This window comes from Rhinoderma darwinii, chromosome 3, assembly GCF_050947455.1.
Source record: "Rhinoderma darwinii isolate aRhiDar2 chromosome 3, aRhiDar2.hap1, whole genome shotgun sequence".
Lineage (NCBI taxonomy): Eukaryota > Metazoa > Chordata > Amphibia > Anura > Rhinodermatidae > Rhinoderma > Rhinoderma darwinii.
Window position 1 is genome coordinate 287,927,102 of NC_134689.1, and position 19,266 is coordinate 287,946,367.

General features: G+C 38.3%; 1 protein-coding gene across 7 annotated transcripts in view; it reads left to right on the forward strand.

Annotated features, from left to right (window-relative positions):
• SLC12A1 (solute carrier family 12 member 1) overlaps window positions 1–19,266 on the forward strand; it is a 127,414-nt gene that overhangs the window by 42,676 nt on the left and 65,472 nt on the right. For all 7 annotated transcript variants that reach the window (XM_075858022.1, XM_075858021.1, XM_075858016.1 and 4 more), the window contains 4 exons: window positions 4,994–5,133; window positions 6,518–6,628; window positions 14,372–14,483; window positions 15,013–15,140. In XM_075858022.1, the coding sequence (XP_075714137.1) occupies window positions 4,994–5,133; window positions 6,518–6,628; window positions 14,372–14,483; window positions 15,013–15,140 (491 nt within the window). The remainder of the gene's footprint in view (window positions 1–4,993; window positions 5,134–6,517; window positions 6,629–14,371; window positions 14,484–15,012; window positions 15,141–19,266) is intronic.

Here is a 19,266-nt window from a genome sequence, read left to right on the forward strand (position 1 = left end):
GACGTTTCAGTCTAAGTGACGGCTGCAGCCAATCACAGGCTGCAGCGGTCACATGGACTGCCGCGTCATCCAGGGAAGTCGGGCTGGATGCCGAAAGAGGGACGCGTCACCAAGACAACGGCCGGTAAGTATGAAATTCTTTTACTTTCACTAGGGAAAGTGTTGTCCCTTCTCTCTATCCTGCACTGATAGAGAGAAGGGAAGTACTTTCACCTCAATATGCAACGGCCAGTCCGCATCAATTTACTGCACATTTTGGGCAGATCCGCCACAGAATCTGCAACGCAGATTCTGTGCGGCATTGATGCGGACAGTTGCGGAAGAAAACCGCCACGTGGGGCCATGCCCTTATACTGACAACACATCATGTGACTGCGTCAGCCAATTGCTGTCCACCATGGTGATGCCACTATGGACAAAACTTATGACTCATCATAGCAAGCAAGGATTGTACAGTACCTTTTGACAAAGGTGCATGGTTACCATCGCTAAACTGGCTGTCTCAACAACACTTCGATTGAGGGTTAATAGTTTCCTGCCATCTAGTGACAAAATATGAAATTACATGACACCACATGTATATCCTGGTACAAGCAACAAATTCACAGGAATAAACTAAGTCTTCACTCATATGAGCAACTGAAAAACAAATGCTAATATTATCATCAGATGTAGTATTATTTATTTTCACATTGAAATAGTGGGTCAATATGAAATTGCTAATAAATAGCTATTTGTGTTCTGCTAAATAGTAGTTATTATATTTGATCAAAAATATTGGTAGGATCTGTTTATTCATTAATGACCCACAGACATGGGCTACTATGCACAGTGAAGGTAGGAAATCTAGAGTCATGGAGCAGTACTTTTGATCCATTACCTTTAAAGCTTCAGTTTGTATTTGCAAATGAGCAGTATTATTGCATATTTATTACACTTAGTGCTTTATGTAGTAAATATATAAATATATATATATATATATATATATATATATATATATATATATATATATATATATATATATATATATATATATATATATATACACATTATTTAATCACTGCATTTAATTTATTTATCAACTTTAAACTTAACAATTTGTCATTACGCCTTTATAAGTAATAATTCTTCTTAATGGGGTTGGCCTTTTTATGATTATTTTCCTGTAACTGGAAACAGTATTATAAGCCAGTTATATACTGTTGTTAGAAGATCTGCACATATGTCTTCCTTTGTAAAACGCCGCCACCTTGTTTAGTACAGACTTCTTCACAGACTGCAAAGCGCTTCAGTCCTAGACTTGGCCGGTGATGGAGGGGCATTTGACCCGACACGTCCATCAGCAGCCTCCATTGAAAAACATATCTGATAACAGTTAAACCACTAGTACCATGAGACATTTTACACAGTATCAAGGCAGAATTTAATTATTGTACAATTTTACTAACTTTTCTACTTTTTAGGACTTAGTTCAGTAGGAAGCTAGTAGCAATCTATGCAAATGACAAAATGATAGAACACAAACATTGTAATTGTTGAATTATATAAAAATATAGATAAAATACATAATCAGATATAATATTTAAAAGTATACAGTAAAAGTTTTAGAGTATGACTAAAGAATAGTGAGGCTGATAACAAAATCAAAGTGTATTTATGTAAAGGGTGGCAACTTCTTTGTAAGATAAACCCTGTTACAGTACATAGCACTTATGCCGTAAAAATGTACGAAACAAAGTTTATAAAAATTTTTAAGAAAACATAGTTGACAATATGATATGTAGACATGTCATTACCGGTTTCACTGCTTTTGTGATGGGGAGAGGTAATTACAAAGGTAAGTAAGTAAGCAAGCAAGCAAGAAAGCACAACTGATGATTTCTTCTGATGCCTTAGGCTATATACTCTGAGTGTTGGGTCAGAAAAAACATATCTGTTCAATTGTACTCCAAGATAACCTTATTGTAAGTAAGAAACACGTAGGCAATGCACATGTAACCCAGTCATGGTGGTTGGTTCATGTTGTACTACAGGCAAAAAGGTAAGTGTAAATGAGCCCATTCACATGTTTTCTTTGCCCCGATAATTTGCCAAACTTCAGCCATGTTGAAGAATTATTACCACATAAAATATAATGTGCCTCATATATGAAAACTCCTAAAGACAAAAACTGGAGGTGTTGATAATAGGAACCAATCAGAATTCAGGCTGTAAGTAGTGACCAGATTGGTTCATGTCTAATACTAGTTTTAATACATGAGCCCCACTATCTTTTTTTCCCTTATATATTGTATTACAGTCCTGGAATTTTTTTTATTATTATTATTTTTATTATTTAAATATAATAAGAAAAATCTAAAAATATTTAGGAAGGGGATAATTCTTTTACATGTTCCAAAATAACCAATAAAATAGAGATGACTAAAAAGGGTAAGTCTGTAAATGATTATAATAGTAATCTTGATTTAGTAATCACATCTTTCCTCTACTGATAATTAGTGTACATTGACTTCTAATTGTTGTGTTCAAGACATCCGTAGCATCAAATCTATTGAAATAAGAGCAACTGTCATGCTATTGGCAAGTTCCTCCAATTCTCAAGTTCCATGAACAGACTGGATTTTTTTGTTCATATCTGCAGGCAATATCAATTACATTTGAAATTGCTCCATGTTAAATGTTTAACAGAATAAATAAATAAAAACATAACAGGAACGTAATACCTAACTTTTTAAAACAACTCCTGTCTAAGCATAGATTAGTCATTTCCTGACATGTTCACTCAATGACGTAGTGAAAGAATGGCAAGTAAGATAGAGAAAGAATGGCCAGGAGAACAGGAGGGCAAATGCCCATTGTAGTTCTCTCTCCTATTTATGTAGAGCCAATGATAACTGAAAGCTGTGAGCTCCCTTAGTAGCTTAGGTATAACGGGGGGTGGGGGGGGGGATTTTTGGCCCAGTTTGTCCCGAAAAGGGGCATGGCTTAGAGAAAAGGTGTGTGTCTTAAAATGTGCCAAACTTTGCCAACATTTTGGTAAAAATATTGGTCTAAAGTAAGGCAACCAAGAGGTGGCGTACGAAAGAGAGAAAAGCATCTAACATTTCTAGCACGATACGCCAAATTTATCATAAGGCATGCACTACTGTGATAAATTTACATCTTCTGCCTGCCTGGTCTCGTTTTAAGCTATCTTATTTTAATAGTAATAATAATCCCCCCTCCGCCAATGTTTCTAGGTGAATTTTATTAGTCCTTAGAGAGGCTCTGTCACCACATTATAAGTGCCCTATCTCCTACATAAGGAGATCGGCGCTATAATGTAGGTGACAGCAGTGCTTTTTATTTAGAAAAATGATCTATTTTTATCACGTTAGGAGCGATTTTAGCTTTATGCTAACTAGTTTCAAAATACCAAACTGGGCGTGTTTTTACTTTAGACCAAGTGGGCGTTGTGCAGAGAAGTGTATGACGCTGACCAATGAGTGACCAATCAGTGTCCATTCATTTAGTCCGCGCATAGTGACACTGCTAGATCAGTATGTGCTGTCTTATACTGACATTAACGTTACTGAAGTGTTTAGACAGTGAATAGACATTCCTTCCAGCCAGGATGGGATGTCTATTCACAATCCCGACACTTCGTTAACGTTTCCGTGGTACTTACAGCAGAGCAAGCGTAATCTCGCGAGATCACGCTGTAAATGACAGGTTACAGCGAGATTATGCTTGCTCTGCTGTAAGTACCACAGAAACATTAACGAAGTGTCGGGATTGTGAATAGACATCCCGTCCTGGCTGGAAGGAATGTCTATTCACTGTCAAGACACTTCAGTAACGTTAATATGTAAGTATAAGACAGCACATAGCGAACAACGCAGTGTTGCTATGTGCTGACTAAATGAATGGGGAGAAGTGTATGACGCTGATTGGTCAGCGTCATACACTCCTCTGTACAACGCCCACTTGGTCTAATGTAAAAACACGCCCAGTTGGGCATTAAGAAAGTAATTAGCATAAAGCTAAAATCTCTCCTAACGTGGTAAAAATAGATAGTTTTCCTAAATAAAAAGCACTGCTGTCACCTACATTATAGCGCCCATCTCCTTATGTAGAAGATAGGGCACTTATAATGTGGTGACAGAGCCTCTTTAAAGAGGACCTGTGACTAGGTCAGATAAGTAGAACTGGTCTACTGATCTGAATAGCGCTGTCTCCCTAATCCCAGTGCTTTTTAAAAAAAAAATCCTGAACCACCCCTGTTCCAGAGATATGGCCCACTGTTGTGTTGCTTCCCTATATGCCAATGTGCAGTAGGTAGCCAACAGGGTGGAGCTAGCTTCCCTGCTGACCAATCAGAGCAGCTTGAGGGTAGTTCATGCCCTGTTGGTTAACTACAGAAAATTGTCATAGAAAGAACCAACACAACAGTGGGACATATCTCTGGAACGGACAGGATCCGGGAAAAAAAACAGCACTGGAATCAGGGAGACAGCACTATTTAGGTCAGTAAACCAGTTTAACTTATATGACCAGGTCCTCTTTAAAGGAGATGTCTAGTTTAGAAAGACCACTGTCACATGCCCTATTAGGGAATTCGGAGTTAATAGAGGTGGATGCCCTATTCAGGATCCTCATGTCTTGGCCAGAGTGGAGAGGGTTTATATAGAGCGTCTCTTGCTCTGGAGAACTTGTCCTGTATTACACAGACAACCCATTCATATAAATGGGCACTTCGTAATGCTTAATTTCCCGTGTGGTGGCGCTGCAGGATAATTGATAATTGCCAAGACCATTTTATTCATCTGTGCTTAAGTTGTGATGACACGTGATTACATGGGCTGCTTAATTGTGTTTGTTATTGACCCAAAATTCCCATCTCTGTTTCTGCATCCATATACTGAAGTCTGTTCATGAAAATTGAAAATATGAGTGACACCAACTAACAATCTCAAATGTATCATGTGCTAAATTAAGTTATTGCCTGTTTTAGGTGGAGCATATTATCTTATTTCAAGAAGCTTAGGACCAGAATTTGGTGGATCCATAGGACTTATCTTTGCCTTTGCCAATGCTGTTGCTGTTGCTATGTACGTGGTTGGTTTCGCAGAAACTGTTGTGGATCTTCTAAAGGTGAATACTCTGACCCTTGCAAAATATGATTTGAGCATTTCAGCTTAGCTAGAATTATTTACATGGTTAATGATTCTTGGTGATAATAAACAATTGGAATATATTGCTTTATTGTGGTATGCTTGATCACTTTCGTTCATCTTCTGTCAGTAGATGTTCCAACGTCATGCCCTTCTTGCCTTACATCCAAGACAATAATAGACTGCTGCTGTTTTCAAAGTGATAAAAAAGGCCATATAGCTTTTATTAAAATATATTTTAAATAAATTTAATCAGCAATTATTTTAAAGACAGACGATGCCTGCAAAGATCATTTATAGTCTCGATAGAACGAACCGATAAGCCTCTGTTTGTTGCAGATATAAACATGTTTGTTAATTATGCGAATACTGTGATGGTCACATTAATTGAGGATAGGGATTGATGGACTAAAAGATTTTTGATATACATGTACTGTATAATACAATACCATTATATAAAAGGTGAAATCCCTTTTATATGGAAAAGGTATAATATTAACGAGATATAATGAATTTAAATATAACTATGGTCCTGAGGCAAAAATAGGTGGGTGAAAAAGGGGCTAACGTTAATTAGCAAACATAATGTCAATGTGTCAGGTAAACGGGGTAAATGACAAGGAGTCGTTCAGACCCTCTTGGCTCAGTGTTTATAAATTTTATACCCACTGTGTTTCCTTCTCGAGGATCCGTCTGTTCAAGTCCCCCCTTCTTTTGTGTGTATCTGATCACCTCTACCACTCTGAAATGAAATGCAAAGTGTACTGCCACTGGTTACTTCCTAGAATTTTCAATGTCCCCAATGTGTTCCAGGATCCGGCGACATAGTTCCCTTCTAGTTTTGCCCACATAGGACAGATGACAAGGACACGTGCAACGATAAATCACACCTGCCATTTTGCAATTTTCAAAGTCTCGACAGGTATAGGTCCATCCAGTTGTTATGCTTTCAAATGTTTTGGTTGTTGCTACAAATCTTCAGGCTTTGCAGCCACCACAGAAGTATTTACTAACACTCCTGCGATCAAGCCAAGTTTCAACAAGTATGAACCAAACAAGTTAGGTCAACTCACCCTTTCTTGATGGCTATGAACTTAAGGCAGTGTCTCCTCTAAAGCGCAAATAATGAACTATGACTGAGAGCACATGTTGGGCTCAAAACACATAAGTGGATCTATAAGTGACACACGCCAGGTGCAGAACATGCAGTAAAGTAGTTGACTTAAGCTATAGAGGTGCCAATGTCTTCAGCAAGTATATACTCTATGAAGTAGTAGTCAGCCATGTAGGGCTGATTTGCATTGCTTATTACAGTACCGAGATTTTGATAAAGCTTGTTAAATAGATGACTTCTTTCATAACAGGACAATGATGCAATCATGGTGGATGACATGAATGATATAAGGATTGTGGGGGCAATAACAGTAGTCCTACTGCTTGGCATTTCTGTAGCTGGCATGGAATGGGAAGCCAAGGTAAGAAGATGAAAAAAAGGCTGTGAAAATAAATGTAGCTTTATATGAATTGTATTTTCTTTAATTAAGCCAAACACAACACAAGTAATTTTAGCCATGATACTTTAGAACATGTTTATGAATCTTTGTTTGTGCAGAGAGCTTACTATGGTCTAATGTGGCATTTTATTTAAATATATTACAAGGAATTATTTCTCATTGATTTGTCCTACACATGAACACAGTGTGCATATTATGGCATTCATTATGTCAGCGATGACCAGTGATGACCCACTTACTAGCTTGTTGCTCTCTAGACAACTATGGAATGATGGCTATATCATAAAATCAGAGGGACACGTGGTTTAAGTTTGTTTATAAATCACTGAGATATACCATTGAAAGTCATCTTAGGAGACATCTTGTAATGTGAACTTTGCATCATGTTTTACTTAGAAATAAGCTACTAATGGATCATAAAACTTCAAACTTTACTACTGTAGTTGCTTAACTTATCTACTTACAATGGACCATCAGAGAATGACTCGTTTGTCCTCTATAGTTATCCCTTATATAAGCAACTTATTTTTGCAATATCATACATGTAAGTAAAATATAAGCATACCATAACTGTATACTATTTTTGATGCCAGACCTATCTCTATTTATGTACAAAAGAATACTAATATATATATGTGTGTATATATAATGAGAAAAAGAATAAAGCAGCACAGCGACAGCAGTGGGTGCAGGCCTCCTAGGTTGAGGCTAGGAACCCTTGTTAATGAAATACCAAAAAAATAAAGAGAAAGAGGCTTGACAAAGATCCCATAGAGACGGATCGAAACGTTGCCTGCCTTGGGTGAAAAAACACACCACTTTTTTTCAACAACTTCCTCGGAGTGCTGCCTCTTCATTTTCTATGTGTGTGTGTATATATATATATATATATATATATATATATATATATATATATATATATATATATATATATTTATATATATATATATATATATATATATATATATATATATATATATATATATAAATGTGTATATATATACAGTGAAGGAAATAAGTATTTGATCCCTTGCTGATTTTGTAAGTTTGCCCACTGTCAAAGACATGAGCAGTCTAGAATTTTTAGGCTAGGTTAATTTTACCAGTGAGAGATAGATTATATTTAAAAAAAACCTGAAAATCACATAGTCAAAATTATATATATTTATTTGCATTGTGCACAGAGAAATAAGTATTTGATCCCTTTGGCAAACAAGACTTAATACTTGGTGGCAAAACCCTTGTTGGCAAGCACAGCAGTCAGACTTTTTTTGTAGTTGATGATGAGGTTTGCACACATGTTAGATGGAATTTTGGCCCACTTCTCTTTTCAGATCATCTGTAAATCATTAAGATTTCGAGGCTGTCGCTTGGCAACTCGGCTCTTCAGCTCCCTCCATAAGTTTTCGATGGGATTAAGGTCTAGAGACAGGCTAGGCCACTCCATGACCTTAATGTGCTTCTTTTTGAGCAACTCCTTTGTTGCCTTGGCTGTATGTTTCGGGTCATTGTCGTGCTGGAAGACCCAGCCACGAGCCATTTTTAATGTCCTGGTGGAGGGATGGAGGTTGTCACTCAGGATTTGACGGTACAGGGCTCCATCCATTCTCCCATTGATGTGGTGAAGTAGTCTTGTGCTCTTCGCAGAGAAACAGCCCCAAAACATAATGTTTCCACCTCCATGCTTGACAGTGGGGACGGTGTTCTTTGGGTCATAGGCAGCATTTCTCTTCCTCCAAACACAGCGAGTTGAGTTAATGCCAAAGAGCTCAATTTTAGTCTCATCTGACCACAGCACCTTCTCCCAATCACTCTCAGAATCATCCAGATGTTCATTTGCAAACTTCAGATGGGCCTGTACATGTGCCTTCTTGAGCAGGGGGACCTTGCGGGCACTGCAGGATTTTAATCCATTACGGCGTAATGTGTTACCAATGGTTTTCTTGGTGACTGTGGTCCCAGCTGCCTTGAGATCATTAACAAGTTCCCCCGTGTAGTTTTCGGCTGAGCTCTCACCTTCCTCAGGATCAAGGATACCCCACGAGGTGAGATTTTGCATGGAGCCCCAGATCGATGTCGATTGACAGTCATTTTGTATGTCTTCCATTTTCTTACTATTGCACCAACAGTTGTCTCCTTCTCACCCACCGTCTTACTTATGGTTTTGTAGCCCATTCCAGCCTTGTGCAGGTCTATGATCTTGTCCCTGACATCCTTAGAAAGCTCTTTGGTATTGCCCATGTTGTAGAGGTTAGAGTCAGACTGATTAATTGAGTCTGTGGACAGGAGTCTTTTATACAGGTGACCATTTAAGACAGCTGTCTTTAATGCAGGCACCAAGTTGATTTGGAGCGTGTAACTGGTCTGGAGGAGGCTGAACTCTTAATGGTTGGTAGGGGATCAAATACTTATTTCTCTGTGCACAATGCAAATAAATATATATAATTTTGACTATGTGATTTTCTGTATTTTTTTTTTTATATAATCTATCTCTCACTGGTAAAATGAACCTAGCCTAAAAATTCTAGACTGTTCATGACTTTGACAGTGGGCAAACTTACAAAATCAGCAAGGGATCAAATACTTATTTCCTTCACTGTGTATATATATATATATATATATATATATATATATATATATATATATATACATACACACATACACACACACACACACTACCAGTCAAAAGTTTGGACATACCTTTTCATTCCATGGTATTTCTTGTTTTTTATTTTATACATTGTGGAATCATATTGAAGACATGATAACTATGAAGGAACACGTGGAATTAAGTGTTAAACAAACCAGTGTATGTGTTATATTTTAGATTCTAGTAGGGCCCTTTTGCTTTCATGACAGCATTGCACACTCTTGCCATTCTCTCAATCAGCTTCATGAGTTAGTCACCTGGAATGGTTTGCCAACTGCCTTGAAGGAGTTCCTAGAGGTGCTGAGCACTTATTGGCTGCTTTTCCTTCACTCTGCGGTCCAACTCATCCCAAATCATCTCAATTGGGTTTAGGTTGTGTGATTGTGGAGGCTATGGCATCTGACGCAGCGCACTCTTTCTTAAACACGAATGATGGTCCCTCTAAGCGCAAACCAGATGGGATGGCATGTCATTGCAGAATGCTACGGCAGCCATGCTGGTTAAGTGTTCCTTGAATTTTGAATAAATCACCAACAGTGTCACCAGAAAAGCACCCCCACACCATCACACTTCCTCCTCCATGCTTCACAGTGGGAACCACATATATAGAAACCATCCGCTCACCTTTCCTGCGTCTCACATAGATATGGCGGTTGGAAAAAAAAATCTTAAACTTTTACTCATCAGACCAAAGTACAGATTTGTACTGGTCTAATGTCCATTTCTTGGGTTTCCTGGCCCAAGCAATTCTCTTCTTCTTCTTCTTGTTCCTCAGTAGTATTCACCGGATAGGTCATCAGTATATCATCGGTGCGGGTCTGACCACCGAACCTCGCACCGATCAGCTGCTCTGGTGGCCTGCCGTCACCGGATGTTATGGCACATTATGCAATGTAGGGAGCCTGAAGCCGTTGGCTCCGTACATTGCATAGCAGCTCACTTGAATAGGAGAGGAGCTGCAGTATTGCAGCTCGGTGGCTATCTGCTTCTGGCATGGACGTCTGGTGCCCGGAGGCAGACGGAGCTGCTCAACGGTACGGTGTGCAGGTGTCGTACCCCCACAGATTATGTACTGATGACCTATCCGGTGGATAGGTTATCAGTTGTCCGGTAGTGGACAACCCCTTTAAGACCTGATTCTCACAGTTTCCTCTGTACAGTTGATGTTAAGTTGTGTCTGGTACATGATCTCTGTGAAGCATTTATGTGGGCTCTAATCTGAAGTGTGTTTAATTTGTGATTTCTGTGGCTGGTAACTAATAAACTTATCCTCTGCAACAGAGGTAACTCTTGGTCTTCCTTTCCTAGGGCGGTCCTCATGAGAGCAAGTTTAATCATGGCATTTGATGGTTTTCATGACTGCTGTTGAGGATACCTTCAAAGTTCTTGAAATTTTCCTGGATCGGCTCACATTTGTCTTAAAGCATTGATAAACTATCGTTTCTCTTTACTTAGTTGAGTCGTTCTTGCCATAATGAGGAATAGAACAGTAGTTGAATAATGTGTAACAATCCTACCTCTGTTCAACCCAACTGATGGTCTTAAACACATTATGAAAGCAAGAAATTCAACAAATTAACTCTTGACAAGGCATGCCTGTTAATTGAAAACCAATTCCAGGTGACTACCCTAATGACGCTGATTGAGACAATGCCAAGAGTGTGCAAAGCTGTCATCAAAGCAAAAGGGGGCTACTTTAAAGAATCTAAAATAAAAAACAACTTCTGGTTTAATACTTTTTTGTTTACCACTTAATTCCATATGTGTTCCTTCAAAATTTTCATGTTTTCAATATAAATCTACAATGTAGAAAATAAAATAAAAAACAAGAAAAACCATGGAATGAAAAGATTTGTCCAAACTTTTGATTGGTACAGTATACATATTTATAGATTTTATATTTATTGAGAAATGGTTAAACCTACAAATTCCAGTGATATAGCCACCTAACTGTTGTGGTTTAGGAACCCCCTGATTAGCTGCTACTGAGTTGCATTTCCTTCACCCTAATAACCTTCTACAGTAACAAGATGCTTGAAAATGTACTGTCTAGGGCAGTGCTCCTCAAACTCTGGAGTCACCGATAGTTACTGGTGAAGTGCAGCTGGGGAGGCAGTTTTGATAAAAAGGATGACATGCTACACAGGCTTTTATCTGACAGCACCAATCACCTTTCTGCTTAATTTAATGTTATACAGGGGTCAGAAGACAAATTAAATATAAATTGAGATACTCTTTCCGTTTTGGCATGAAATTCGACCAATGGTGGTGAGGCCCAAGCATCACCATGTTCTGGCTGGTGAAGCCCTTCTTTAGGGGCTCATCTGCAAACTAAATTTACCAACAGGGTTTGTTAGGCTATGATAAAAAATATATATAGATATGTAGAAAACCGTTTAGAGCAACAATAAGCATCATTGAGCAACAATAAGTGATGATATATTGTAATACAGTAAAATTCCTTGTACATCACATTCAATAAACATTTTGATATTTTAGTATAAGAAAGGAGACATTATATTATGTGAGCTTTGTGTTTACATAAAATAATATATATAGACAATTGGATTAAAGGAATAAGAAAAATACATCAACAGTTGACATTTGTTCTGTACTAATTCAATGTATCAAATTTTCCTTTATATTTATTACACCTGGAGATTTATTACTATCCATCATATAATTTACTCCACATTGTAAAATATATCCTTGGTTTTAAATAATTTGTCCTTAGAAATATCAGTTAAAAATTTTCACTGCTGAGGAAAATATTTGCTGTGTATAAAAAAAAAAAAGTCACTCCATACCATAGAGTCATCAAGGAGTTTCATAACCATATAAAAGTCACAGAGCACAGTCCAAGTGCAGTTATAAAGATCATGTCATTTCGAGGTGACTTTATTCCTTATAATACTCACCTCAGCTGCTGCAAAACCTCTATTTGAAGTGTAAGGGCTTGTCCACACGTAGCAGAATTGCTGCGTATTTTCCGTCCAGAATTGCGGAGGGAAAATACGCAGCAGAATAGAGTAGCAGCAAAGTGGGTGAGATTTAACAAATCTCATCCACACACTGCGTAAAATTTCTGAGCTGAAATTGACCTGCGGTGCGTAATTTTCCTACTGCATGTCAATTCCTGCTGCGGAAAGTGGACTGATTTGCTGCGTTTTTCTCCCAACAGTGTGAAAAACGCAGCAAAATCCGCACCATTTTCTGTAGTAAAAAAAGGCAGGAAATGGTGCAGTTTTCAGCAGCAGAATTTCTGCAACTTTCTTCCGAATTGCTGCAGAAATTTTCTACAGCAATTCCATTATGTGTGGACAAGTCCTAAGAGGCAGGTTTCTGTCCACCATTAATTGATTGAAGCATTTTTAAATAAGATCTACAGAACCTGCATTGTGTATTATGTTGTTTTGCAGCGAGTGAGGAATAGAACTGCAGAATACTTACTGCAGCTGCTGAAGCACCTCTTTTTCAAATACAGAGGAAGCACTACATAACAAGAAGTTTCTTTTTCGCATCACTAATCTCTGCATAATTGTCAGGTTCTGACATCAGAATGTGATGTTGATTCAAATATTATATAAAAACATGTCCATGGAATATTTACACTGATATATATTATGATAGTATTATAGGTGTTAATATTCCCGGAGAGTGGATCCTCTAAGCCGCAATCGGTTTGGCGCTGACTAAACTGTGGCGTGTTGCCTAAAGAATTTCACAATTCTTCTCCCTTGAACCCCTCAAGGACATATGGACTTTTGCAATCAGCTTCCCAGGTCACAGTCCTCCAAATAGTCACGGATTGGCAGCAAGTGTGCTGCACGAACTGCAGCGTAGTCAGGAGCAGAGCCAAATGTCGTCACCAGAGAAAGGATCAGGATGTGACAAGCCAGATGATGAGATGGGAATCGTAGTCATAGAATGGACCAAGGGTTTTTTTAACCAAGAGTAGGACAAAAGGTACTAGGCGACAAATCCAAGGAGCAAGATAGAAGTGAAATCCAAAACAGTCCCAAGGAACAAACACGGATGTATCTTAATCTGCAGGCAGGGTGTTGAGTAGGCTGTCTGGTCCGACGTATTCCAGGAGCACCAATAGCCAAGGCAACAGGACGTGGACAGCAGCAGGAAGGAGGAGAGCTGCAGCTAGCAGGGGGCATCGCTGGAGCGAGGAGAGACAAGTCAGATTGGCTAGCAACCTAACGCTGTGATGGCTGGGGCCACAGCCACCAGCAGTAAACAAACTTTTTGAGTAACAATAGTATTGTACATTCTGAGTAACAAGAAACAATTCCAAAACACTCCCCTTTCCCACAAGTAAACTTTATATATATATATATATATATATATATATATATATATATATATATATATATATATATAAAATTAACCCTTTCAGGACTGAGCCTTTTTTTGCTTTTTTCAATTTTGTTTTCAACTCCCCTCCTTCCAAAAGCCATAACTTTTTAAAAAATTTTCGTCAATAGAGGGGTGTGAGGGCTTATTTTTTGCGTGAGGGGTTGTAGTTTCTATTGGCACAATTTAAAGTACTGGTAAACTGAAAGGAAAATATTTTCGGGCTGAAATTGGTAAAAAACTGTGATACCTCCATAGTTTTTTGGGTTTCGTTTTTACAGCTTTCACCATGCGGTAAAAATGACAACTCAACTTTTTTCTGTGGCTCAATGTGATTACAGTGATATCAAATTTATTTGGTGAGTGAGCCCGCTCAACACATCACCCCCCACACCACAGCGTGCTATTACGTTGAGGTGCAAGAAGGGGTTAATATATTTGGTAAGGTAAATGATAAAGAAAATAATTCTACTAAGACAATATGTACCAGTTCATTGAAGTAATATTAAACTATGACCACATTGTACTTGCATGTACTGTAGGATGTCTCCAGAAATATATGTAGTGAATATTTGTTTGTTTGTTTAGGTCTCTTGGAATTGAAGTAACATTATTCAGTCATTGTTATGAAACATTTTACACAATACGCCTTCTATCACATGCTCACAATATGAATTTTTTTTTTCATTTAGGCTCAAATTGTGTTGCTAGTTATACTGCTGATCGCCATTGTCAACTTTTTTATCGGAACTGTTATTCCCACCACAGAAGAGAAAAGATCTAGAGGATTCTTCAATTATCAAGGTAAAATGCAAAAAAAACAAACCTGATATGTTTCTATGTAAAGTTCTATATATAGTATACGTGTAGGTATAGGGTTGCGGAGGTTACCATCACGCCAGAGGCCATACTTCTAGGCAACAGTACTAATGTAATCAGTCAGTGACTATCATAGACAAGTCATTAAGAAATCCAACATTTGTACTGCTAGAATTTGCCAGCTCAAAGCCTTGTGTGAACTGTGTTTAATAGGAACCTCAACATAACATTATGGCTAATTTTTAATGTTTCATTGGCTCTTGGCAGAATCTATTCTCAATATGTATTATCACCATAAATACTTTTATGGCAGCAAGTGGATACAAACTACGTATAGTCAGTGAAGAACTAGTCATAGGCAATAATACATAGACACAAATACTTACATTTATAACAGCCGTGGCTATATCCAGTTTATGGATTACTTAGCTCACTGTCTTGCCTGCCTTCTACTGATCACTATCTTTATGCTCCAACATTGCAGGTTAATAAACATCAGCTCTTTTTGTTTTAGCTTCAATATTTGCTGAAAACTTTGGTCCAGACTTCAGAAATGGCGAAGGCTTCTTCTCTGTCTTTGCTATTTTCTTCCCAGCAGCTACTGGAATTCTTGCAGGAGCAAACATCTCAGGAGATTTGGAGGTACATTTTGTCAAATTTGCTTTAAAACTTGCCATGTGTTGTGTCCCAGTAAAAATTTTCCCCACATCTTTAACTATATACTTATAATCTCACTAAATGTCCACGTTATTAGAGACACCTGTCCTTTTACGATTGGAGCTTCCCTGTAGGAAAATTAGACACATGACCCCGGAGTTCAGCATAAATTCAAGTGAGGAAATTTTCTGTGGATCATTTTCAGTTTGAATCCATATTAGAATAAAAAAATTGGGCAATCTAAGAGACTTCAAAGAGTTATCTGTGCTGGACTAACCGGGGCCAGCATTAGAAAAACATTCAACTATGTGTGGGTTTCTTGTACAATGGTGTTGAGAGTACACCGAGAATGATGTGATTGAGGAAAAACATCCAGCAAAAGGGGATCCTGGGGTCACAAGGGGAATGTCAAGAATCGTTCTGACGAACAGGCAGTGCACAGTCGCGCCAATTGTAGCAGAATACAATACTGGTGCGCCAATTAAAGTGTCTGAACACACAACTCATCGTTCCTTAGCATGGATGGGCTATAAGAGCAGACAGCGAGTTCAATTGCCATTGCTATCGAAGAAAAACAGACTCCAGTTGCCAAAAAAGCACAAAAATTGGATAACTGAGTGGAGGAAAAACATCACCTTTGCAGAAGAATTCCGATTTCTGCTGTACCATGCTTATGGGAGAGTCAGAACTTGGCGCGAGCATCATGAATCGATGAACCCTTCCTGTCAGGTTTCAACAGTTCAGGCGGGTAGAGTACTGGTGTACGGTGTTTTTTTCTTGTCATACCCTACGTCCCGATACTTGTGGATAAACGTTTGAAAAATAGGGCCCACCTAAGGCCTACCAACTTCATCCCTTCATGGCAGTTGTTTACCTTATTGCAGAAGGACACTTTAGCGGAAACCGCGAGAGGCTATCCTGTCTGCATGGGCCAATATTCCTGCAGTATAATTTCAACACCTAGTGGAATTTATGATATGATGAATTGCTGCGGTTCTGAAGGCCGAAGGAGGTCCAACGTGCTACTAGATGGGTGTATATAATAAAGTGACCATTCAGTGTATATGGTGATTAGAGTCTCCATTTATAGGGAATAGTGGGTTTTATAGTTTCTAGGTGCCGGCCTGTGGGAGCACTTAAAGGCCATAATGTATGAGGTAAAGATACTCAAAAGATGAACCACCTAAAGGAATGCATTCAAAGTACAATCATGCACATAACATCAGATATATATTAATGCACTTTCTCCATGAGTGGAAGAGATGTATCCAAATGTGTTTACAAAGGTATGGTCACAGTGTAGAGCAAGTTCTGGGAATATATTGTTTGTTGAAAGTTTGTTAAATTGACAATTTTCTCATTGTATGGAGACTTTGAATCATCCTGTAGTTAAAAATATATGCTTTTAATTATTCGCATCATTCCTGACCCACTTGAGCTCACAATTTATATCTCTTGCAAATATCTTTGGAATGCAATTAATAAACCTCTAAGGCAAAAATACAAGAAGGCTGACATTAAAGAGGTTGTCTGATGAAGACATCCTGTCCATATGCCCAATTAGGGCAAATAAACGCCAGCTTGGGGCCCCCTCTATGAGCCAGATAGCAATTGTGATTTAATTGAAATAAATGACCAATATTTTCCAGATCGTTCAACAATAATCAGTTGTCATATAAATTAAATGATAATTTGGAAACAATATGAATGGAACAATGACTAAGCTTAAAAATGCTTAGTGATGGACTACAACTACCACTGCATTCACTGATATAGCCTTACAATGAAATTGTTAATACATTAAATAAAATGTAGTCAAATATATTTAATAATTACACACAAAAACACATTTTTATTCATCATTACATAAAATCATTACTTCTAGGACCTGCAAAAGCTATTGATGTCCTAAGAACATCTTTTAGTAGCCAAATCTGTAGCTTTGCACATTTTTTCTTTTCTATGAATCTTCTATGGCCTATGACTAAGACCTTTAGTGTTATATAGTTTAACCTCTTAGTGACCAGCCTATTTTAGGTCCTAATGACCAAGCTATTCTTTTAGATTTTTTATAGTCGCAAAGAGCTATAACTTTTTTATTTTTCTGTCGACATAGCTGTATGAGGACTTTAGTTGTACTTTTTAATGGCACCATTTTGGGGTACATATAATTTTTTGATTAACTTTTATTAACTTTTATTTGGGGGAATAGAAAAAAAAACCTGAAATTCTACCATTGTTCTATGCGTTTTAAAGTGACGCCGTTCAATGTGCAAATTTCTGCAGCATTTCCACTTGAACTAGCAGACAATCCACTGCGGAAAACCGCACCATTTCCTGAATTTTTTACTGCAGAAAATAGTGCAGATTTTGCTGCGTTTTTTTCAAACCCGTGTATGATGATATCGCCTCTGAAAAATGCAGGAATTCAGTCCACTTTCCGCAGAAGAAATATGCACCGCAGGTGAATTTATGGACTGAAATTTTCTGCAGTGTGTGGATGACATTTGTAAATTCACATCCACTTTGCTGCTACTGTATTCTGCTGTGTATTTTCCGTCGCAATTCCGGACGGAAAATATGCAACAATTCCGTTACGTGTAGACAAGCCCTTGTTTCTCCAAAGGGGACTCTGTGCCAGTCTTTCAACCCTTCCTGCATTATTTGGAAGCAGTATATTGTCACATCCCACGTACATGTATGATAGTGGGCTTATGTACACATTGACAGCCATTCTCTGAAGGCAACAGGGATACCTGCCCCTAGACCTCTTTAACACGACGATTGGTACTGCTTGTGGTGTTGTAAAAGGAAGGGGCTTCCTTTGTATACCTGTACACTGGCAGATGGGGACCTAGAAAAGGTGATGCTATCTGATAGGACATACCATGGCATGCAGCGGCAGTTAGCCTGTCCATTGTATACGAACAGGAGGTCATGTCATGTCATACATTACATTACAGTTAAAAATAAATGTAAAATACCTAAAGTCCCCAATTGGCACTATATAAAAAAAAAATTATGGATTGTCGATGAAAAACAAGTAGCAAAAAAAATACAATAAAAGTCCCCAGAAGTAAAAAACATATAAATATTTGGTATCTCCTTACTTGTAATAACCAGTACAATATAGTTATTGTATCATTTAAAGAGGCTCTGTCACCAGATTTTGCAACCCCTATCTGCTATTGCAGCAGATCGGCGCTGCAATGTAGATTACAGTAACGTTTTTATTTTTAAAAAACGAGCATTTTTGGCCAAGTTATGACCATTTTTGTATTTATGGAAATGAGGCTTGCAAAAGTACAACTAGGCGTGTTTAAAGTAAAAGTACAACTGGGCGTGTATTATGTGTGTTACATCTGGGCGTTTTTACTTCTTTTACTAGCTGGGCGTTCTGACGAGAAGTATCATCCACTTATCTTCAGAACGCCCAGCTTGTGGCAGTGCAGACACAGAGCGTGTTCTCGAGAGATCACGCTGTGACGTCACTCACAGGTCCTGCATCGTGTCGGACGAGCGAGGACACATCGGCACCAGAGGCTACAGTTGATTCTGCAGCAGCATCGGCGTTTGCAGGTAAGTCGATGTAGCTACTTACCTGCAAACGCCGATGCTGCTGCAGAATCAACTGTAGCCTCTGGTGCCGATGTGTCCTCGCTCGTCCGACACGATGCAGGACCTGTGAGTGACGTCACAGCGTGATCTCTCGAGAACACGCTCTGTGTCTGCACTGCCAGAAGCTGGGCGTTCTGAAGAGAAGTGAATGATACTTCTCGTCAGAACGGCCAGCTAGTAAAAGAAGTAAACACGCCCCGATGTACGCACATAATACACGCCCAGTTGGACTTTTACTTTAAACACGCCCACTTGGACTTTTGCAAGCCTCATTTGCATAAATACAAAAATGGTCATAACTTTGCCAAAAATGCTCGTTTTAAAAAAATAAAAACTTTACTGTAATCTACATTGCAGCGCCGATCTGCTGCAACAGCAGATAGGGGTTGCAAAATCTGGTGACAGAGCCTCTTTAAGGTGAATAGTGAACGACTTAAAAAAATAAAATATGTTGATATTGCTTTATTTTTTGCACTTCCCTTTTTTTTTTTTT